Here is a 24705-nt window from a genome sequence, read left to right as displayed (position 1 = left end):
AAGCAAGAGCACCCTAAAAAGGTGAAAGTTGAGGGCAATGCCTTTATGGAAAGTTTACTGGCTGTTCCCAGACAGACAGCTACAAATGCAAAGTTTGATAAGCACCCTTTTCCATGAGACTATTAGTCCAATTAACAGGGGACTCAATTAAGAGTTTGGGAAAAAAATGACACAAATATTTCAGGGATAAGTTTAGAAGAAATGTTTCTCAAGAGTCAACAAATGTACTGCACACCTGCTATATCCCATTTTCTTGAAGTCCACTGACCCTCTCTCATCAGTAAGAAGTGCTGTGGGCTGGTCTGCCTACCCACAAGAGCTGCTCTTAGAAGGAATCTCTCCCACAGAACCTGGATTACCAATATCTTCTAGAAGTCAAATTTAAGAGATCAAACCCAAAGCATTTCTGCTCCTCCGTCACTTGGGTGTAAGCTTTGAACTGTAGTCAATTCTGAAAGCTAGCATTGTTCACCAGGTTATCGTATCACAAAATAGCTGCTTTTGTAGGAAAGTGTTTGGACACTTCTAAAACAAAACAACTTTCCACTATTTTAATTCACAGACACACAAAGTCAGATGCTAAAAATATGCATATGGTGAGAGGAATTTTTAAGGGCCAACTCTTGATTTAAATTTGTGGTTGAGGTAAAAGGGGAAGAGTCGAGACGATGGAAAATGACAGGTGACTCGGGCCCTTTCTCCTCCCACTCATTTCAACCATCTTCTATCAGACCTGTTCCCAAAGAGCAAAAGAAAATGGACGTTCCCCTTCCCAGTAAGAGGATTAAGCAGCAGCAATTCCATCCACAGGAAAGCAGAAACTAAAGGAGACGCAGAGACAGGTTCAGGACCATGCAAATGCCCAAAGCCAGGAGTTACAAATGGGTACTTCCTAGAGCCAAATGGGCCCCATTTCGTATGGCCTGCAGGTCTGCTTGTTTTTTTAGGTTGAATTAACTGCTACCTAAAACTCTGGATTTCCACCTACTTGGAAAATGAAAGTCCCAGCCCCCTCACTCCTACCTGTCCACAAGCTGAGTAGTAGCTGCCCAGTCCCCACTGGGACTTGTTTCTGTCATCTGCCCTATGGTATGAAGACCACGGTCTCCCAGCCCCAGGAAGAGAGATCCAGGAGCGTCCACACCCAACCCTGAATGACAAGGTGTGTACCAGGGCTGAGCAGATGGTCTGTGTCTGAAAAGGGACAGAGCAGGGAGCTACCAGGCTGTTCCCAGTTTCCTCTGACCTCTACCCCACCCTCACCACGCTCCTATGCTTCCATGTTGTTGTTGTTGTTGTTGTTGTTATGTGCCATCGAGTCGGCCCCGACTCATAGCGACCCCTCCTTGGGTTTCCGAGGCAGTATCACTACGGAAGTAGGATTGCCCAACCTTCCTTCCGAGGAGTGGCTGGTGGGTTTGAACCACCAGCCGTCTGGTTAGCAGGCAAGTGTCTTAGCCACTATGCTACCAGAGCTTCCATAGACAACCTGAAATCCCAGGTTCAGGGGAAGTGTTACGTGGTCTCCAACTGTCATGAGTGGAAACAACACCAAATTTCCTGGGGCACTCTATCCAAATGGTGGGACTAGGAAGCTGAGATGGGGCAAATGGGGGACAAAGTGTGGTAGGAAAAATGTCAGAATCACAAGATATGTTGGCACTGCGGGACCCCAAGATACAACCCCCTGTGACTGCCAAAGTTTTCTGATGATGGTCAACTAAAGAGTGAACACCTTTTCCGCTAAAGATCAAAAAAATACCACTTTCCCTACACTGAAGACTAAGCCTTGAGGTTCTCGGCTGGGCTGTGATTGCCCCAACTCTTGCTTCAAGCTACCTAGTGAGACTTTCGCTTGTGACCAAGGGAGCCAGCACTTCAAGAGACTATTGCCCAAACCCACAGCTACAACCCATTGGGTATCAGCCCTGGTACTGTTACCAGCACATTAAAAAGTGGTGCTAACTCCAAAGATTAGATGGGAAACTGAGGGGACAGGGAACTGATGTTACTAAGGCAGGAACAACGCAGAAAAGGAGGGTAAGAAAGGTTGTACAACTCAAAGAATGTAATCAGTGTCACTAAACTGTACGTACAGAGATCAAATTGGTGTGTGTATTGCTGTATATATTCTAAACAACAAAAATGATAGTAACCGCATCAACTTCCTGATTCCACACTGGGCTCAGCTTCCTGGCAGTTACCAAAAAACATGGCTACAACTACACCAGGCAGAGCCTGAAGCAAAGAAGTAGCTGAGCAACCCAGACACCATCTTTCTAGGCAGTAGTTGTGGCCTTAACCCCCACACTCCACCATGAACTCCATCAAGTCCTCCCCAGATGTCTCAAGTACAAACTCAATTTTAGTAAAAACAGCATGCTTGTCGTTCAAGAGGAGCTCTGGTGGTACAATGATTAAGGTGTTCTGCTAAAAACGAAAAGGTCAGCAGTTCAAACTCACCAAGCTGCTCAGCAGGAGAAAGACAAGGCAGTCTGCTTCCACAGAGATTTACATCACTGGAAACCCTATTGGACAGTTCTACTCTGTCCTACAGGTCACTACAAATGGGAATAGACTCGATGCCAGTGTTTTCTGGTTGGTAACTCAAGACAAGTCCCCTACAGTCTCACTCACCCACTCCAAACTAGATTAGATCACCTAAGCTTTTCCCGTGAGGAGCCCTGGTGCTGTGCAGTGGTTAAGTGCTCGGTTGCTAACTGGGAAGAAGGCAGTTCAAACCCACCAGCCACTCATGGGAGAAAGACAAAGCAGATTCACGATTCACTGCTTTGGAAACCTTATGGGGCAGTTCCACTCTATTCTCTAGGGGTGCTGTAGGTCGGAATCAACCCGACGGCACACCGCAGCAACATGTCTTCCCACACAGAGACTCCAGCGATGACGCTAGTGGGAGACACCTGAAAACTGGTCTCCTTGCCTAGATCTGCCACCTCTTTCCAGCACTACGTCCAAGGCCAGGACTAGGATAATGCTGGATCCCAGGGTAACTCCTCCATCCTGGGGAGGTTGTGAAATCACACATCCAGGACCAAATACCTGGTGGCTGATTTATAAGAGAGATAATACTGAACACCTGAGCTCCCAGACACACACCATGTTGGAAAGATCCTTTCTGATCCCAGGAAAGTAAAGCCGATGGGCCTATTTAAGTCAATGAGTGACCAGTAAACCAAGGGCGGAGGTTGCCACATCTATGTGTCATCCTAATATTCAACTCACTTCCATCATTTAATTCATTGTCTGTCTTCCCTCCAGAAAGTAACTGTTATGAGGACGGGCTAGGTTGGTTTTCTTTCTCACTGTCTCCAAGCCCAGCACCCACCCAATGCCATTACGTCAATTCCAACTCTTACTGACCCTGTACAACAGAGAAATGCCCCATAGGATTTCCAAGGCTGTACATTTTTACAGAAACAGACTGCCACATCTTTCTCCTGCGGAATGGCTGGTGGGTTTGAACTGCCACCTTTTAGTTAGCAGCCATGCTTTAACCATGGTGCCACCAGATTCCTTAAGTCTAGCACAGTGTCTAGTTGAATTTTTAAAAAAGAAGAACTACCTTAACGATCACAGGATATACACTACAGGAAACTTACACAGCTCTCCTGTTTAATCCTCAAACTTCCTTCTAAAACCGTCAGAATGTTTTTTTTTTTTTTTTTTTTTGTGGGGGTGGTACTCTAAATTGCATCCTGACCCTGCATTAGCATTTCAGAGGCCAAATGGTTCCATCAAGATACCACACCATGCAAAGCATGAAAGGAGACAATCACAGCCTCATCTGAGAAACTCTCCCAAGGTTTATTTGGATTCTTAGGAACAGGTACCTCAAAAAACATCACTCTTACCCAGGCCTGGATCCTCCTATGACTGCTGCCCTCTACCTTATAAATAGTACGCCAGCTTGCATATTTTGCATTAATGTCTTCATGCAGGGCTGGTTTGAGTTTATTTTTGTTGCTTTCATTTTAAAACTGTGTTTATGCATCTCTGTTAGACTTCCAGCCAGAGGGAAAATGACAAGATGAAAAGCTTGTCCTTTTTTCGGAGATGCTCCAGACGGTTCCTGGAGGCACAGGAGATTAACAGCTTAGGGATGCCAATTGATTGGCACTGGCTATTTTTCCAAAATGCTTTTTATGGAAGAAGCAGATACATTAAACTAGTCCCAGTGTCTGTCTCCAGTGTTCTCATATTTCTTAACGATGGAGCCTCCCATGCTCAGAAAAGCAACCAGCACTTACCTAGTGCCCGACTTAGCACCCTGCCTTGTGGGCCACAGATCCGTGACTGTAACAGCCAGCTGCCCAGGAAAGCACTAAATAGAGAACAACTCAAAAAAGGCTCTGAAAAAAAAGCAGTGTTTTGAGGAGCAAAAATAGTAAGGGAAAATTTTTTAAATTGGGAAAAGCAAAGAAGGTTGAACCTAGCTAGAAATATTTCCACTTGTGAGTTCTTTCAGCCAGCATCTCACTTGCTTTGCCTCTTCTAGAAACTGCTACATGCACACGCACACATGCACACGCACATTCACAAACTCACTTTTTAATCCCACCAATCCTCCTCTCCCAAGGCCAGAGGCTTGGCGGTGGCAGCTTAGAACAATGGTATCACCCCAGGTTTGGCTCTCTGGCAGGGTCACCAATATTGTTTTCAGTGAATTTCCTGTAAAGGCTCTTAGGACAGGAAGCTAGTCCTGTGCCTTGAGTCCTCAGCCTGTTCTGAGCATTCCTGTCAAGTTGAAACAAAGGCATTTTGTGTGTTTTTTTCCATTTAAAAAAAATAAATCTTTCCTGCACTTTTAATGAGCACCTTAATTACTGCTAAAAAATTAGATATATTTACGAATGACCTCATGCTTGCTGATCTTACGGATCTGAAAGCCCTGGCACCTCCTTAGGTGGCTCCTTCTCCTCCACCTCCCTCCCCCAAACATTCAGGTTAATTAACAAGGCAAAGTGAAACCCGGACCTTTAGGGCCCAGCCAACTCCCCTCCTCCAGAGTGCGCACCCAGAGAGGGGCTCCTTTCTCCCTCCTTCCCCCCAAGTCAAGAATGGAAACTGCTTCAGAAAGGGTTGATTCGCCTGGGATAATGATGTAGGAGGGTGACAGGTTGCTGGGGGCCCCACCCCAAGTGTTGACAAGTTTTAATTAACACCCAGGCTAATTTAACCCTGGCACTGGCAGGGGAAGAAAACTGCTCATCTCAGATTTGCAGCGCCCCAGTTGTGTCCAAGGGGAGATCTCAGGGAGGGCCGCACTGTGGACTTCTCATGTTTGTGTTCTCCTGGCAGGCAAATCCCAACCGGAGAGGCAGCTGACTCAGGCTGTTACTTTCCACACGCTTTTCTGGGTGAGAGGGGTGTCAGCAGCCTGGTTTGAAAGCACAAGCCGGTCAGCCAGAGTGGCCCTCCCACAGGGTCCTGCCCGCTGCCAACAACGGAGCAGCTTCTGAAAATGGCTGTGCCGCCAGCCCCCTGCCCCCACCCCCACCCTGGTCAGTTGTCACTCCATTGTAGCATTTTTCCAAACTTGCTGCTGGCCTGCACCCGCGTTAAGGGAGAGGCTGGGAGGCGGACATTCTCCTCATTCTTTTGCCTTATTAGGTTGTGGATTTTGATTGCTTTTGGGGGGGATAGGGGCTAAATTGAGGAATGGCATCAGGAAGTGACCTCGGGAAAGGAGGGGCAGGGAGGAAGGAGGAAAAGAGGACAGAGCAGCAGGCGTGAGAAGCACTATGGAGACGGAGGCCTGGGGTTGCTTCTTGAAGGGTTCCAAAACGTCCCACTTGCCCGGTCAGCAACTGGACATAGGCTCCCGTTCACCTTGAGGCCCCATTCCACAGGGTTTCTGAGTAGTTATTTTGGGGTTATCAGTGGGAAGCCCTTCCTGTTTCTACATCACTTACCAACCAAAAAGAAGGCAGCCAAACCCGAGGCTGTGGGTTGTTTCTAACTTGAGTCAGTAAGTTTTTTGTTTGTTTGTTTTTTCGCTTTAAGGGGGAAGAGGAACAGCGGAAAAAAGGGAAACCAGGGCAAGAGCCCCTTGGCTAATACCAAGTTTCAACTAATAGAAAGTTGAATTACTCGTGAAAGCACCTTCCTGGCACTGCCTATGGCTTACCCAGACAAAAAACTGTTCAGGGCTCAAAACTCTGGGACAAGATGCCATCTCCCAGATAACGAGGCCCAGCTAGACGTAGAGACCAGGGAGAGGGCCACATTATGTCACTTGCAGCTCCAGTGCGTGTTGCCACTTGATGGAGGACGCCTCTTTGAAGTTGCTGGCTGGGTTTAGGACTCGGAGCTCCCTGGGGAAGAACTTCCAGGGAAAGGGGGTATGTTTTGGTTTCCAGTGAGCTGCACATTTAAGTGGGCCCATTCCTGGATGCAGGATGGTGAATTATTTAAACGATTCTGAGAAACTATGTTTATTGAGCACTTAGATGTGTCAAGCACTGTGTCATATGCTTCACACATCTCATCTACTCTTAAGAATCATCCTATGAAAGGGGATCTATGTAGGAGATCCTGGATACAGAAGGTGAAGAATGTGGAACAAAACTCAAAATCATTTAGAAGAAAAAAAAAAGGAGGGGGGGAACAAGGTTTGCTGATCCGATAGAGCCTGGTGGAACCACTGAGACTATGGCCCCTAGCTGCCCTTCAGATATGGAATTGGACCCACACCTGTGGTTTCCAGCCAAACAAAAGACCGGCATACGAGTTGAACATTTACCTCAAGTAGATACACTCCTTGGAGAGAACAATCATGGGAGAAAGAAGGGCTGCTTATGCACAGGGAGACAGCTCAGGAGCCAGGAGTGCATGGAAGGATGGACACAGGGAAGAGGTAACTATGGGGAGGAAGTGGGAGGGGAGCTGTTGCATTGTGGTAAACTGTGATCAATGTCATGAGACAAAGTGTATGTGAACTGCTGTATGGAAAGTGAATTTGCTCTGTAAACCTTCACCCAAATCACAATAAATAAATACAAGAAAAGAAAAAAAGAATCATCCTATGAAATGGGAACTATCACGATACCCCTTTTCAAAGGTGGACATTGAGGCTTAAGCCCTGTCACCCAGGGTCATGCAGCCAGCAGTGGAGGAACCTGCCCGCCTTCCCATTCCACACCTTCCATCACCTCCTGGATCTGTTACCAGAGCCAAGCATGGAGATGGGGGTGCCAGAAACACCCTCCTACAGGAGCTTCAACTCACTCAACAGCCCCTCCCAGGTGGCAGCTGCTGGGGCCGGGAGACAGCCTGCATCCCAGTGACACCTGAGCTGCCTCCTATCATTTGATGGGTAGGCTGGGTGCTATCGGCTAACCCACTGCCTGAGCAATGCCTCCTCCCAGCACCCGAGTTCTGGCTTTCTGACCCTGAATATTATGCAATTTCTCTCCCAGAAACCTCTCCCAAAGTGGAGGTGAAGTAATACATTCCCCAATCACAAATACTGAGCCCCAGATTCTCTCCACTGAAAATGACCTCTTCCCTCACACCTGTCTTTCAAAAGGGAGGAAGAATCACCTCTCAAGGACTGTCAGGTAAACCCTGCCTAGAAGCCCTAACATGGTATAAGAGGTGACAGACACTGGCTCTGCTGACACCCTGCAGCCCCCCCTCCGTGAGGGCACAAGCAGTACTTCCGTGCCTAAGCTTTAGAAACCAGCTCAATCCAGGCGACATTGGTCACCATCCCAGCCAAACCCTTCTGGGGCAAACCTACCAATCCAGGCAATCTAAAAGATGGAGGCCAGGTGCTGCTGGGGATTTCAGCCACTACTGTCCCTGCATAAGCTGAGCTATGTCACACCTCTCACTCATCTGAAGGGAAATCCCAACCTGAAACCACACAGACAAAAGAAGAGGCACAGGCCAGCTACCCAGTGTTATCTCGCAGTGGGCCAGCATGTCAGGTTGGGGAAAGCTCAAGGGTTATTAAATAGCTGGTCACACACTGGCCCTGAGGTTTCTGTTTTGTTTTTTACAAACACACTGGGAGTTATTTCTTGGGACAGAAACTCTTAAGTCTCACAAGCCAACTCTATAGTATTTAAAGGAGAGAACAGCACCTGGAAGCGTAGCTTGGCAAGCAAGGATAAACTCCTAAGGCAGAACACTTTCAGGCTACCCTCATTGCAGGGACAGCACAGTAACTGTGGCCTGCCAAACCAGCTGGCCTCCTGGGAGCCGACCCCATTCACTTCTGTGATCTCAATACACGATCACCATTCCCAGTTCAAGTGCTTAGAAGCTCATGTGAACTGGGAGGCAGTGTGTGGCACCACACACCCCGAGGGGCCACACGGGTAGGGCTTGGAGAGACCTATGGACATTACAAAGGAAGTCCCTATCCTTTTCTCCTTTAACAACCTGTGCTTATTCTGAAGAGACCATCAGCAAGTGGGAAGCCAATGCCTCAGAAGGCACAGTAGAACAGACTCCCCCCTGGGGAGAGGAGTCTGGCCCTCCTACTATCACTATGAAAGTAGCAGGACCGCATGAATGGACAGACTCAAAAGCTGAGGTCTTGCTGGTCAGAGGCTCAAGACATGGCAAAGACATACCAACCTGGTACCTTGGCCCTCCAGCCAGAATCTCCCTGAAGACAATGTTGATGGGGAAGAAATGAGTAAGACTGCTCCTAGGAAGAGCTAAGGGGTATTGCCCAACTGCACACACGGGACCCTCCAACTCTTGCCCCCAGACACCTGCCCACAGCTGTGAAGAAGGCCCACCCCTCCTCACACTCACCTCCTTTATGGAAGTTTCCATGACTGACCCCACCTGACCTTATTCACCCCCTTCCTCTGCTGGGACACGGCTAGAGTGCTGTGGGCTTGCCAGAGTGCCGCTTAGTGTCCTCTTGAGGTCTCACGTGGCTTTGCTCTCCCCCCAACCACACTGTGAGCTCCTTGAGAGCATGGGCCGGGTCTCCGGTTTCTCTCATACCCCAAAGGCTCGGCGCAGAACTCAGCTCTGCAAAGGGGCCCAGCGAAGGCTGTCGTCTGGCCCTGACGGTCATGTTTCTACCTGAGTGCTGGACTCCAGGGTCCATGAAGATCCAACTCATGTTACACACGATGCTGGTTGGCTCTAAAATGCAGAACCACACTGGTCAATAGACCCTAACTGTGCTGCCCAAAAGGTAACTGCTGAAGTCTTTCAAAGGACCGTCCAAGTCTTAACAACGTGATAGGAAGAGACAGCTTCCCCAAAAAAAAGTCTCTTCTATCTGCTGCAACAACATGGATCAGGTTCAGCTCAGTATAAATGCATAATAAGCCACCCACCGTGGAAACTTACAGCTGTATCCCAAACGGGAGGCAGGATTCCATATAAGCCAACACATTTTCCATTTGCCACACTCTTTCTTCCCACTTCTAATCAATTTTATAAAAGGAAAATCTTATTTCTGTATTGAAGGGGATAAGGACAAACACACACTCTCTCTCTTTCACATCCCCCTCCTATACAGCAACTTAAAAGATTTAACAAGTGAACAAGGGTGAGCTGCCAGGGGAATGGAAACCTCACTGCCTCCCTTCCAGTAAAACAGCTGGGCTGGTGGTGCCATCACAGGACACCTACACATTCATTCGCTCCTGTGTTTTCTGCCGACAGGGGAGACTTTCACTGCCGGATTTCATAAGGGCAGCGCAGAAAGAATCCCAATCCATGTTCAAGACAGACATTTTATGATCCCTAACTTAAGCTTCTGGCCTAGTGCTGTGTGTACAAAGCCACTACCCACTGACAGCCCAGAGCTCTCCTATAGCTGTCCCACCCTCCCTGAGCAAAAGCCACACAACTAGTTTGACAAGCTTGGCCTTAAAACGGGGAGCCATGGGCCAGTGAAATCTACCTGGCTTCCAGTGGGGTACAGAGATGAATGCCTCCAAGTGAGTCAGCCTGTTTGTCTGTCTCTTCCTCTTAGCTAGAACCACCCAAACTAAAGCTCCAGCTGACTGAAGGAAACACGGCGGAAGAAGTATGAAGCAAATGGAAGAGGGATTTGCAGAGAAGGGAAAGACCTAGGAGAAGAGTCAGTATTAAAAAAAAAAAAAAAAAATCAGGTTTCCTGGCTTCCTTCATCAAAGAGGGAGACTCAATATTTTACAAAAGATGCTTCGTGAGACAAGTGGCATCTCACCAGGTGGAAATGGTCTCTTGATGGGACCGAAGGGGGTGGGAACTTGTTTCCTGGTACAAGCTAAAGCTCTCTAACAGAGCCACACTACAGAGCCAGATGAGTAGATGGTGCTGTAAAACTCACAATTCAAAAGTTGCCAATGCTTTAATCAAACACAGGTGCCTACTGCAGCAGTATTCACAGGGATAATTGCAGCTTTTGTTTAGTTTAATGTTCTGTACACCTGGGGCTCCCACTTTCAAAGTCAGTTCTTGACTTGTCCAGGAAGGCTGAGAGAAAAGGGATGCAGTGCCAGGGTTGTGGAAACATAAGGTGCCTGGCCCAGTGATGTTTCAAAGGGACTGACTCCATAGATATCGGGAGACTCCAGGCCTCACTGCCACACTTGACAACAAAGCTCTAAGTGATCTGGCTGTGCCCACCTCGCCTCCATGCCCTGCTCTGATCTCTGGCTCCCTGACAGCCTCAATCTCATTCACGCCTCAGGACCTCCCTTCTTCTGTTCTTTCTGCTTGGAACACTCTCTCACTAGTGCTCTCTTGGCTCCCTCTGTATCTTTTAGGGAACAGTGAAAATGGCATCTCTTCAGAGAGATCTCCTCTCAGTCTCAAGTACCTACCTCCTCCTCCTTTCAATACGTCCTCCCCCAGTCATTCCTGAGAACAAGACTAGTGTACTGCAGAAATAAGAGCATAGCCTTGAAAGCCAGACCTTTAGGTTCAAATCCTGGCACTAACACTTGGACAAGTGGCATTAAATTTCCAAAGCTCCATTTCTTCACATGTGCTGTCACCTGTCTCACAGTATTGCACAACTCAGTCCACGTAAAGCACTTAGTGTCCTGCACAGTGATGTTGTTGTTGTTGTTATGTGCCACTGAGTCGGCCCCAACTCATAGCGACCCCCCCCCTTGGGTTTCCAAGGCAGGCACTACAGAAGTAGATTGCCCGACCTTCTTTCTGAGGAGTGGTTGGTGGGTTTGAACCACCAGCCTTCTGGTTAGCAGTCAGGTGCTTTAGGCACTACGCTACCAAAGCTCCCGAACACTACTCCTATTATTTAATTTATGACACTAGTCCTTATCTGGAATCATCTTATTGTCATGTGCTTGCTCTTGCCTATCAGCCTGGGAGCACATCTACATCATACAAAAATGAGATGGAACGTGGTTTGCATTTGGTCATCTGATTTCCTTGGTGGTCCCCTGGCCCAGCCCAAAGTTGGGAGCACTGTACCCAAAGACCCTTACTGCCCACCCTCTGACATAACTGAACCCAGAGAGCATTAACCAGTCTCATTTTTAAACTACGTGTGGAATGTTTGATGGGAACATGACATTTATTTTTAGGCAAGAAAGTTGCCTCCTAAGCTAACCCTGTGGTCCTGGAGCAAGCCGTATTTGGCAAGGACTGCTCTGTGGTTGTTTATTAAAAGAGATCTAGAACTTTTTCAAGTCTAAGGTATAAATGCTTAAGAGAATTCACTGAGCTGTGAGTTTGTATGGCCAAAGTGTGTTCTTTCATATCTCTGTGATGCTTCTGCCCTGTGGAAGGTACCTGGGTGTTACTCCCTTACCTTTCTCAGTTTTGAGGCATTGTCCATTAACCATTCACCCCTAAACTAGTTCACAGCTCACAAATGCCAGACCTTTAGGTTCAAATCCTAAATTTCTCTTCCACGTGGTATCCATCTGCTAATGAGCTATGTTGTTTTTGTTAGTTGCCTCGAGTTGGTTCTAACTCCTTGTGACCCCATATGCACAGATGAGCACGATCCATAGGGTTTTCACTTTTCAAGGTTGTAACCTTTCAGAAGCAGATCACCAGGTCTGTCTTCTGAGGTGCCTCTGGGTGGGTCTGAACCACCAACCTCTTGGCTAGCAGTCTAGCGCTTAACTGTTTATGCTACTCAAGGAATCCAGTGAGCTATGAAAGTGACAAAGGCAAGGGAAAAACAAACCAAAGTAGTTGCCATATGGAGTCAAATCCAACTCCTGAGAACCCATGTAAGGGTACAACTGTGCCCCATAGGGTTCCCCCCTCCCTCACGGGATTCTCAATGGCTGTTTTTTTATAGGTAGACCACCAGGTGTTTTTTCCAAGGTACCTCTGGGTGGCCTTAAACCTCCAACCTTTTCTCAGTCAGCAGTTGAGTGCATTGAACGTTTGCACCACCCAACGACTCTAAGGGAAAATGAATTTCTCAAAATGGCCAAGAAGGCCTTCCCCTAACCGGTATAGATATTTCCTCTCACTCTTCCAGGAGACAAAGTGCAGGGTGACTGACTACAGGCTGACACCTTGATATAGACCTTTCTGTGTTACAGAAAAGTCAATCCCAACAGACTTGGCGGCATAGCACAAAAAAAAAAAAAAAAAAAAAAAAAAAAAAAAAAAAGCATCTAACCGCCTCGCAATCCTGGTGATGTTTACTGTCTGGATACCTTCCAGCCCCTCAAAATCTAAATCATGACTGGCCAGCAGACAGCCTGTAAAAAGGGTTGATTCATCAGACTGCCCTTGAACCAGCCTGGCAAGACGGCTGCTTCCAGACATTTTGAATTTTGAAACTTGCATTTATTTCATAGGCCAGACCTGGAAGGCTGCTCAAGCCAAAAAAACTGAAAAACAACACAAGACAAACCTAACCCTTCCAAATGCAAGCCGTGCCAGTAACAACCAAAGGAGTACTATGGACAAGGGTTTAAGATTTTCATCTGACTTACAGCTGAATGCAGAGATGCTCATTTCCTCAAAGAAAGGAGGAGGGAGTGAAAAGGAGAAAAAGTTTGTTTTCTGTCAGTTAGGGTAGGGAGGATGTGGATTTAAAAAAAAAAAAAATGTTATCACCATGGAATGAACTGTGTTTGGGTTTTGCTGGAAACTTTAGAGTTCTTTGTAATTTGGCAGTGTTTGGGAAAGCAGGCAAAAGATGCAGGCACTTTTTGCCCTGCTATTAAGAAGTCACATAGCTGAAATTCCAACTCTAAATGCCTAGAGAAAAAGCACACGTCCCAGCCACAAAGCCAAGGGCAGCTACTATGGTGTACTGTCTTTTTTCTTTCTCCCTGTCTCAAGCGCAAGGAAGGCCCTCAGTCCCTCTACCCAGCCTGGCCACTATGCTTGTGAATCTTTTCCTGTGGGACCAGCTGGCAACATCTAATTTATGCCCAGTACCCCAACACTTCACCATTAGTGCTGTCTCTGGTACAGTGGCACTCCCCACCACAGTAGGTAAGCAACTTGGTTTCCGTGGTGATATCAACTCAATAAATACTTTTTACTCACCTTCAGATTTAGACAAACGTGTTAACTGTTAGGAACACAAGGAGGCCACGAGGACCTGACTAAGTCAGCTTCCAGCACAGCCCTGGGCCCTCAGTAAAGGCATGCCTGTCATTTCAGTAAGTCAAGCTGCAGAGTCACACATCCTTAGTGTGACACCCCCTCAAGTGCCCCTCCCCAGGGTGGCTGGATGCTGAATCATTCTCAAGCTTCCTCCCATGATGCTTCTCCAAACTTCAACTGACATTTTCCACCACCGAAATGAAGATTACTTTTAGAAAAAGAAAGAAAGAAAAAAAAAAAAAAGGCATTGATTTTACTTCCTGCCACACCCCATTCTGGATGGTTGCTAATTTAAGACATTCTTAGAACCGGATCAGCCACTACTGCTCCTCCGGAGGGAAGGTATGCACTCTCTTTATCTGGCTTTTTGGATACTAAAACCCCAAATGCATTCCCTTCAGATATCAAGAACAAGGAGTGAGGGCTAAACCTGCCTTCCCTGCTGCCTCCAAACCACCTACACTGTGGCTTCCACCCACTCTCAACAGCAGGCAGGGAGAGGGATAGAGATAAAAAGAAAAACCCACTAGAAAGCCAGTGACAAACCACTCAGCCCCACACCTTTGGGGAAAAAAACTTTAAAAAGCATAAAACAAACCACAATGTCTTCTTTATTCCTGCTTGAAGCAGAAGACACAAATGCTATTGTATTGCTGGTGTTCTACCACCCCATTCAATCATTTCAACACTGTGAACTATACTTCCCAAGACGACTTGTGTTCTTTGGAGCAGTAACTGCTACTTCCAACTACCTCTGCCTCGTGTTGCAGTTCCACTGGAAGACAAAGAATCTGTTCTGCTCTGTTACTGAGAAGAAAGACATTTAAATAAGCCTTTCTTAACTCGGCAGGAGTCTCCCTGGTTTCCTTTAGAATGCTTTCCTTTAGAATGGAGGATCAAACACCCAGATGGAGTAGCAGTGTGGTTTATTCAAGGGAACAGCCAAACTTCCTTGCAAACTTTGTGTATGTGTAAGAAAAAGTGTGAGGGGCAAGTGAGAAACTCACAATTCTTATATTTACAATATGGCTTGGCTTCTTAAAAATCCAAAACCAGCAAACCTAAGATTTGAAGATGAATCAAGCCTCATACAACCATGAACTATGTTGAAGTCTAGTACAGTGGGATGATGGCCAAGCAGGAGGAGTTAGGAATTCTTGGGTAAGTCACTCTGCCCTGCCCACCTCGTGGAGAATTTCAAGGGTCATATGAGATTGTGTTTTCAGAGTGTGGGATGTACACATGGGAGAGTTTAGGGGTTATCCACATCCTACATTAAACCATGAATCCCACAGGGAGAAGAGTCCTCCCTTGGGTGTTCTTGCAAGCCTTCCAATCACCTGAAAGAGCAAGTCTCTGGTACTGGTGGATCTTGGTACCTCACCAATACTTGCCAATCTCCCTTTTTAACAACATGAGCAGGCCTTGGGCCCAGCACCTCCAGCAGGAATAGTATCTAGCTAGAACTTAACAATGTGTTATTTTCAGAGTGTTTATTTTTGCTGTTTCCTTCTATTTCTGGCCAGGGAAGCTAGTTGTGTTTTGTTTTGTTTCATTTACCATACTTATACAATTTTTCATTGTAAAATTAAAAAAAGAGTCAATCAACTTAAGGAAATGCACTGCACATATAAAAGCAGAAATATGGAAAAGTCACAAATGACTGATGCTTAGGAAGCACCAACGTAAGCACAGGGAGACTGCTCTGGCTGGGGAGCCACTGAAGGTCGGTCACTCATTAGGGGATGGGGCTCATCCCAGGAAGCAGGAGCCAGCACAGCAACAGGTAGCAAACAAACCCCAAGCAAGTTCTAGGCCCTGTCTTTTAGGTAACACTTTAATAAATCAGGGAGCTGTGGTGGCATAGTGTCTAAGGCATTTTGACTGCTAACCAGAGGGCTGGCGGTTCAAACCCACCAGCCACTCCTTGGAAGGAAGGCTGGGCAATCTACTTCCGTAGTTATATTGCCTCGGAAACCCAAGGAGGGGTTGCTCTGAGTCAAAATAGACTTGATGGCAGTGAGTTTGGTTTTTAATAAATCAAGTCTAAGAGGCCACTGGCCTCCTCCAGAGTAACTGCTGCTCAAGCTAAAAAGAGAAGGCACCCAGGTTCCACCAGCCAGCTCTTAAAGACTTTCACGGACATTCCAAGGTAATGCATCTGTTGTTTGAGTGGAGGAGGAGAGGGGGAGGATGTGAAAGAACACAACCAAAAAAGGCACAACACTAAGACAAATGTCTCAGGGATTTTTATAATCCCAAGGAGACCACCGCTTGGACAAAACTTCCCAAACACTGATGGAAGGATGCTTTTGCCTGTTACAGCCATACAAAGATTTCACTTTCTGGAGGAGGTGCGATCTTTCCCCTCCCATCCGGTCTATTAAAATCCACCTCCACCAGCAATAAGATTACTCTTTAAATAGAAGTTGGAATTTTAAAGATTGAAAGATGAAGCAGTCACCTTCAGTAAAGACTGAAGCCTTGGAAATCCTATGGGGTAGGCAGTTCTACTCTGTCCTATGGGGTCACTATGAGTCGGAATCAACTCAATGGCATTGGTTTTTTGTTTTTGTTTTTGTTTTTGTTTCTTTTTGATTCACTAACCCTTATGCTCCTTTGATACCTGGGAGACTGACTAAAATGTAACTTATAAACCTTCTTGAAGAAAAGTGGTACTTGTACTACTTTCAAACACCAAACACTTTGTAACAAATTCTGGCTGGCTAGACTACCAACATTGTAAAACTAAGTTTCCTTAGAATCCCACTTTGATGTTTCAAAGTTTAAACTCATCCTAAAGGAATCCAATCTTGAGCTCTCAAACCCCCTATGACAAAGTTCTTTCAAATCTCCAAGGATGACAGGATTTGTAGCTGCTCAGTAGAAACTTCCGTCTCCCTTTAATAGGTCACTGTCTCAGTCACTACCCCATTGAATTACCAACTCACTATCACTTGCCTCCTATTTCCATGAAAAAGAAAAGGGGAGAAAAACCGTAAACAAGGTAACAGGAGTGCTCTTGTTATTGTGTAAAATACATTCTGAAACAGAAAACAACGGAAGGAAACTGAGGGAAAGGAACTGAGTGTGAATGAGGAGAACATGGACATGGTAAATTAAGGAAACAAGGATAAAGCTGGGGAAACAGTGGTCTAGAAAATACTAAATGCCAGGGAAGAGATAAACATGTTGATATTTCAGCTACTGAGAAAACTTGAATGAGCAAGTAATACTAGAACAAACAGCTGTTCATGAAATATTTTTGCCCATCCCCTTGGAAAAAAATAAAATAACAAAAGCAGCAGCAGGGGAATCATTTTTTAAAGAACAACTTTCAAATCTGGTCAAAGGCCTGTACAGTTCCGACACAATAAATCACTACAGCAAACACCTACAGTGTCCATCACAACAGTCTCAGAAATTCCTTGGGCCTTCCCAAAACGATTATTTTCTTGGCTCCATTCTCCTTGCTGTCATCCGCTAGATAACTTGTACTACTCGCTCTGTTAACTCTGAAAAAAGGAGCTGTCTGGCCAAAGTCGACCATAATCAGAGTACATGTTTAAGTAGGAGAACTCTCCTGCCACCTCCAGGGGCTTAAACTGGAATCCAGACTTGTCCCTGCTCCCCTATTATCTGATTAAGAGGACACTTTGCTGACCATGAGCCTACATTTGAATTGACCTTCCTCACTGCATCTCACAAGTTGAACAGCACCAGCAGTACCCGCATGATAAGACACCACTCTCATTTCCTGGTTGTTTTCCTCCAATACTTTGACCCAACTTTCTCCACAAGGCAGACCACTTAAGGCTAAGCAATGAGCTGCCATTAGATGAAACCTTTCAGAGCTAGTTCCAACTGGAGGGTGAGTCAGCTTGCTCCCTGTTGCCAAAGTGGCCTCCCTGTTGGTCTCTGAAGACAGAATCAGGGAGGGTGTTTCAAAAGGCAGAGAGGGCAATCCTGGGCCCACACCCAGGACCGCCCAGGATTAGGTGAGAACAGCAGCCGCCACTCCTGGGCAACAACCAGGCTTTTACTCTCAGCAGGTGAGTGACTCTCACTACAAGGGCCCTGCAGCCTGCACATCACCTCTTCTTCAATCAGAAGAGCCATGTTCTAAACCATGTTTTCTTGGGGGGGGGGGGGGAGAGCATGGGGTAACAGTGCTGGCAGCTGAGTAGCTTTCCCTACTTCTCCCCAAGAGGGCAAACAGGGTAGACTTGCTTGGTTCACATATTTACATGGTCTTCCTTCTAGATGACAGGTGAGTGCTTACTTTTTTTTTTTTTTTTTTTTAACTGCCAAGGAGTTGTTAAGTCTCAGGCAGATCATAAGAGGCAAGCAATTAGGATAATGGAACAAAATAACAGATGGCTACTTTAGAGCCTCCATCACTCACTTTCTTTCTTTCTTTCTTTCTCTCTCTCTCTCTCTCTCTTTCTCTCTCTCTCCTTCCTTCCTCCCTTCCTTCCTTCCTTTATTTATATTTTTTAGAGAGGGAAACAAAAACAGACCCTACATGGAGAAAAACAAACCACCACGAGGACTTTCAAATAATTAACTCGCACTTAAACAGCCCCAGCCAAAGGTCAGGTCTAAACACAGAGGCCCAGCAAGCAGTGATGTTTCATTGACTACTCAAGCTTAGCAAACATGGCGTTTCCTCATGCTGAGGTTCTGATGAGCAGCTTTCAAGAGATCCCTTACTTCCAGGAGAGCGGGGGCGGGGAGGGGTGGTGGCAAGGCTGTCCAAGCCCCTCTTAGAAACCAGGAGAGTAAACTGTGGCTCAGAAATCTAAAAGATCAAGAGCTTACTCGAAGACCAGACCAGTCCTACCCCATACCCCAGGAAAACAAGAAGGTTCCACATAAAAATTGTTGCATAAGCTACTTACCAAATAATGCCATGTATATGAGGGTCCCCTAGAAGCAGCACTTCGAACCAATTCAGTCCAGTTCGACACCCTGCCTCCCCCCTGCCTCCTCGAAGTCAGAGCAAAGGGTTTCCAGCTCAAAGCAAGAACCAATGGAAGACACACACATAAACACACCCTTTGCCTCGGGCCAAGCCTTGTTCAATTCCTAGAATTCGATTTCCCATACTTTAGGGTTCAGAGCTGTCCTGAACAGACTTCCAGAATACTTGACTATGCCTAAGGCACTCACAGGACTGTCAACCTCTGTGCACCAGGTGGCTCAGCCTTGGAGAGTCAAGAACAACAACATGTTTTTCATTAAAGTGACACTGCAACTCAGAAATAACCCAACCAGCCTTCATGGTAGTGGTGTGTCTCTTAGAAGGCAGGCAGAAAACAGTACAAGCTGGTGTATTCCTTTCCACTAGTGCTTCCCCCATTTCATAAAGGTCCCCTGCCTTCCCACCCCCCACCTGCAATAACAGGAAAGTACACAGCAATGAAGCAATACTTCTTCCCCAAAGAACAGTTAAGTGTAAATATTTGCTGGAGAGGGTATAAAGCAGGACAGACTAGAATGTGGCCCTTATTGAAATCTAAAGCAACTAGCGCTAGGGAATCTGAGAGGCAGCCTTCCCCTCAACCTTGCCAGGCCCTTGAGGAGGGGAACGGAGAAGCCAGAGGAAGGAGAATGATACACAGCAACAAGGGCTTGGGGTTCCGTTGAGTCCTGGTTCCCGCCCAGAGCCTGAATGGTGCCCCAGCCTCACCCTGTGGGCAAGGGTGACTATAATCAGAAGCACACACCCTAACTCCCAGAAGAGGGGAACTCATCTAGCAAGGAGTCACTGGGGAGTGGTAAGAGAAGACAGGAGAAGGAAAAGGAAGGTCCTTCATTCCCTGAGAAAAAAGGGTCAGGGGTTATTTTCTCAAGCACCTGAAGCAGGAGAAGGAAGATCTTACACATTCTCAAAAGCACACCTGTGGCCCCATTCCCCCTCAACTTCGCAAGGCTCTTGGCAACTCTAAACCTTTTCCAACTTGGCACTGCCTTGGGCAATAAATCATTGTTGAACTAGATTCTTCTCCCCTTCAAAAAGTCTTTTTATCTCAACCTATCTCAACCTGCCCACCTTGTGGGGTGGTCGGGGGAGCAGGATAAGGATACCACCTCTGCCCCATACCCCTAGCTACCACTGGGGAAATTCCAGCAAAGGCTGGTAATTCACCTAAGGTGAGGCCAGGCCCCACACTCCAGGATGCCTCCAACAGCTGCCCCTTCCACTCACTCCACCTCCTCCACCCCTTTTCCCTCCAGACTGGGTGGCTTGCACTGAGCCCCAGAGCACCAACTCACAGCCTCAAGAGACTTCCAGTCACACTCTCCACTCTTTTTAAACCCTGAGACTTCCCCCCACATTCCTGAAAAACTCCCCCAAATCCACTCTCCCAAATCTTCAGAGCCCCAAGTCCCAACATGACACACATCCATCTTGTGGAATCACCAAAGAGACAGACAGACCCCTTTGATTCCTCATTTTCCAGATGACAGAACTGTCCAGAAATCCAGACTCCTGCCTAAGGCCGAAGAGCTGATTAGCAACAAATCTGAGATGGAAACCCAGATCTCCAAACCCATTGAACGCCTCTAACTTCAAGTGCCTCTCAACCTCTTCACACACAACACTTCTGAACAACCCCCCTCCCAAAACACATACTGCTTTCTTTAGCTCTTCTTGCACACACTTTTTCAAAACCCTCCTAATATCAGCTCAAGGTCCCTCCTCTCAACCCCACCGGGTTATTCCACACATACCCCCCAATGCCTCCTCTGGGCTTCTGATCTCCCTTTCACTACTGAAGGTCCCCCTTAGGCTGCTGCCACATCCCAAAGTCCATCTGAAAACAGAGCCTGCTTGAGAATGCTTTCACCTCTCCCCTCCACCACCTAAAAAAAAGACACAATTTTTCCTGGCCACTCACCTCTTCCTCCCAAAACTCCTTGTGCTCTTGCAACACACACACACACACACACACACACACTCCCATCCCAGGACTGCATCTGCAGAAGCCCCCTTCCCTTGCCCCCCAAAATTCCTTTCTCAGCCTATCCACGCCATGTTCCCTTTCCAAGAAGACTTTCATTTTCCTAAACCAACCTCCCCCCAATTATGATCCACCATTCCAGCTCACATTCCCTCCCGATCTCACCTTTCCCTCCCACCTTTACTAAGCTTTCCAAGCTCCCATCAACTCTTCCAGAAACTCCTCCCCAAAACACCCCCAATTCTCTGCACTATCTCCCTTCGGCTTCTCCAGCCCCCTGTCAATTCCTCTTACCTCCGGATCTCCTCCTTTTCCTCTTAGAATAGGGTTACCCCCCCCAAAAAAAAAAAAAATCTCACTCCCTTCAAACACTTATTCACAGGTCACCTGAGCTGCCGCCCCTCTTCATGCCCCCAATCCCACCAGGCCTCCTCAGCACCCCTCCCCCAGCCCCACCCCCATGTCTTTTTACCCCCAGTTCTTCCTGGAAGAGCCCCTCTAATCTCTTCACCTTCCCAGTCTCCCTAATGCCCCACCCCTCTTCTAACGCCACAAAGCCTTCCTTGTACCCCCAACTCCATCTTCAGACCCCCACATTCCCTACGCCCTCAGAAGCCCCCCAAGCCACGGCTTCCATCATTCCTACCCCCTCGGCCCTTTCTGCACCCCTTCATACCGAGCTCCCCTCCAGACCCCCCAGACCCCTAACTGCACCATGAGCGACGAGCTCTCTTCGCACACTCCCCAGTTTCCTCTCAGTACCCTCAGCCCATTCTCTGATGCTCCAGCTCTTCCTCAGACCCCAATACCATCTGACACACTTCCCGGTCATCGCCTCGGCTTCCCTCAATTCCCAGCCCTTACTAAACTCAAACCTAAACCCACCGCCATCGAGTCGGTTCTTCATCAGATCCCTGATGCCTTTTTTCCAGACTCCCTAGTTCCCACTCAGACCCCCACTTCCTTCCTCAGGCCCTGCCATTCCCTTCGAGGACCCGCCAATTCCTCCATCCCCATCACAGACCCTCCGATTCCACCCCAGCCCTCCAGTTCCCTCTCCAGACCCTCAGCCCCTTCCCGGGCCCCAGCCTCCCTCCGGAGCAGCCCTCGTCCCGTCCGGCCCGCGGGTCGCGCACCTTGCGCTGCTGCTTCTCCCAGGCCGGGTCCAGCAGCAGGTCCCGGTCCCAGTCGTCTTCCTGGGCCATGTAGTCGCCCATGCTACCCCCGCCGCCGGCGCCATTGCCCCCGCTGCTGGGGCCGTATTGGTAAGACTGGTTCGCCGCGTGGTAGTCCACCATTCCGCCGCCTCTTGCTCGCCCACCAGCCCGTCCGCTCCCACCTCAGCTCCCGCCCCTCTGTCCGAGCCGCCGCAGCCGCTACCGCCTCAGCTGCTTCAGCCCGCCCTCGGCCCGCGCCTGCGCACTAGCCAGAGCGCCTGCGCAACGCGCCGCCGCCGCCACCCTCTTGCGCGCGAGAGCCTGACAAACCAAAAAAGCACTAAGCCCCTCCTCGGAGAGTTCCGCGCCTGCGCAAAAACCACGTTTCGTCCCCCCCACCCCCACCGCGCCCGTCGCCTCTTCAGAAGCTGCGAGCAGCTCCGCCTCTCCCTCGGGAACGCGCGCGTGTGTCGTCCGATTGTGGGCGGGGCCAGCAAAAATGATTCAGAAGGCGGGTCTCGCCGTCACGCATTAACTTGCTCAGGCATGGAATGGATCCCCATTCAGCAACACAAATTCACTGAGCGCCTACTGTATGCCAGATCATGTTTTATGCTACAAAGGAATTTTAAAAAATTTAGGTGCTTGGCATAAGTAGAGGCTTCTGCCAGAGCTTCAGGCTGGACTCCATGTTTTCTCTATTTACAGCTTATTCTGAAATGTCTCAAAAGTCAGCTAGCCAGCATACTTCAGGAAGCCTGCGGGCTCCCCTTCTCTCCTTTCCTCCCCACAGCATGCTCTCAGGAAGGATATTTATTTAGGCTGGCCCCCCCCGATTACTAGATTATCGAGACTTTAACAGACTCAAGATTTATGATCAACAAAACAACGCTCACCGGAACTTGGAATTGTCTGGCGTCTGTTAAAGCATGATTTTGTAAATCTCAACCAATCAGAATTTTTTTTCTTGTTAAATTCCTGGATTTTCTGTACTTAAACTCTGTGGAAAATACCTTTCGCTGGAGTACTTTTGTCAATCCTCACAAACTGCCTGACCTCGGTTGTTCCAGTCCTTCAGTAAAACACAGCTTTAATTTTAACGAAGACAACGCATTTGCACTAGACAGACAAAACTCCTCATGGAACTGCTTTCTAGTGAGGACAGACTACAAACAAACAAACAAAAAAAAGTATTTAATATACTCTAAGGAGTTCTAGTGGCTCAGTGGCTGACTAAGCACTCGGCTGCTAACCGAAAGACGGTGATTCGAACCCACCAGCTGCTCCGTGGAAGATGTGACGGTAGGCTTTCATAAAGATTAAACAAAGAAAACACAAATCCACTTCCGACTTAAAAAAAAAAAAACTCACTGCTGTCGAGTCGATTTGACCCATAGTGACCCCTCGTTCGGTTTCCAAGGTGCTCTGGTAGCATAATGGCTAAGGCACTTGACTGCTAACCAGAAGGCTGGCTGTTCAAACCCACCAGCCACTCCTCCTCGGAAGGAAGGTTGGGCAATCTACTTCCGTAGTGATACCGCCTCAGAAACCCCAGGAGGGGTCGCTATGAGTCGGTCTGACTCCACAGCACATAACAACAACAACAACATCTCTATGAAAGTAGATTGCTCCATCTTCCTTCCTGGGAGTGGCTGGTGGGTTTGAACAGCCAGCCTTCTGGTTAGCAGTCAAATAAATGCCTTAGGCACTGTGCCACCAGAGATTCTGACTTACAGCCTTGGAAATCTATGAGGCAGTTCTACTATGTCCACTATGGGTTCTGTAAGTCGGAACTGCCTCTGGCAATAGGTTTGGTATAGGCATTGGTGGTAAGTATCGTAGAGGAAAAATTAAGCATGCAGTGCAATGTAAAAATAAAGTACTCAGTGTGGGTTTAGGACCATGGTCACAGGGGACGTCAAGCTCAATTGGCATAACATGCTACACAAAAACATTGCTCTACATCCTACTTTTGTTAGTAGCAACTGGGATCTTAAAAGCTTGAAGGCAGACATCTAGATGCAACAATGGGTCTCCTTGTCCAGAGCAAAGAAGAATGAAGAAAACCAAAGACACACATGGAAACAATTAGTCCAAGGGACTAGTGGACCATGTGAACCTCAGCTTATACGACCATGAAACCAGAAGAACTAGATGGTACCCAGCTACCACCATCAACCACTCTGAAAGAGATCAATGCAGGAGATTCTGGACAGAGTGGGGGAATAATGTGGAACAAAACTAAAAAAAAAAAGACCAGGTTTACTGGTCTACTAGAGCCTGGTGAGACCCCTGAGACTATGGCCCCTAGTTACCCTTCAGGTCTGGAATTGAACTCACTCCCATGGCTTCCAGCCAAACAATAGACAGGCATATAGGTTGAACGTTTACATCTGGTAGATAAGCTCCTTAGAATAGTCAATCATGGGAGATCAGAAGGAGATCTGCAGGAGGAGACAGCTGGGCTGGGGGCGGGATAGGAATGCACAAGGAAGGATCCAGGGAGGAGGTAACTACAGAGAGGAAGCAGGAAGAAAGCTGTTCCATTGTGGGAACTGCAGTCAATGCCATGAAACAAACTGTGTATGAACTGCTGTATGGAAAAGGAACTTGCTCCATAAACTTTCACCCAAGTCACAGTACAAATTAAAAATAAATAAATAAGGTACTCAGGTTAGGCTTCACATAGAAGGTGGCCATTTGTACAAAGATTAAAGGATTCACAAAATTGACACAAGAATTAGGTTAGATTGAAAAAGATACTGGCCGCCTGGGCAGGTTTTAAGTCTTACCATTCAACAAACATACACGGAGCCTCTACTATGTGCCACCCCTCATCTGCCAGTTTGTCACGCTACAGTGGCTAGGAATTGCTGTGACTCTGGAAGTTAAGCCATCAGTGTTACAACACCAGCAGGGGGTCTGTCATGCTATGTTGTTGTTTGCCATCTAGTCGGCCCCGACTCATAGCGACCCCTCCTTGGGTTTCCGAGGCAGTATCACTACGGAAGTAGGAATGCCCAACCTTCCTTCTGAGGAGTGGC

General features: G+C 47.5%; 1 protein-coding gene across 1 annotated transcript in view; it reads right to left on the bottom strand.

Annotated features, from left to right (window-relative positions):
- Positions 1–21802, bottom strand: part of ACTN4 (actinin alpha 4) — an 81465-nt gene extending 59663 nt beyond the window's left edge. Inside the window, exon 1 of the mRNA XM_007955514.2 lies at positions 21641–21802. Coding sequence (XP_007953705.1) covers positions 21641–21802 — 162 coding nt within the window. The remainder of the gene's footprint in view (positions 1–21640) is intronic.
- Between the last annotated feature and the right edge of the window lie 2903 nt (positions 21803–24705).

The sequence above is a fragment of the Orycteropus afer genome, unplaced genomic scaffold (assembly GCF_000298275.1).
Source record: "Orycteropus afer afer isolate SDZICR_OR568_19922 unplaced genomic scaffold, OryAfe1.0 scaffold00507, whole genome shotgun sequence".
Taxonomy (NCBI): Eukaryota; Metazoa; Chordata; class Mammalia; order Tubulidentata; family Orycteropodidae; genus Orycteropus; species Orycteropus afer.
Note: the sequence above shows the minus strand (reverse complement) of the source record. Positions and strands in the feature narration are given on the sequence as shown.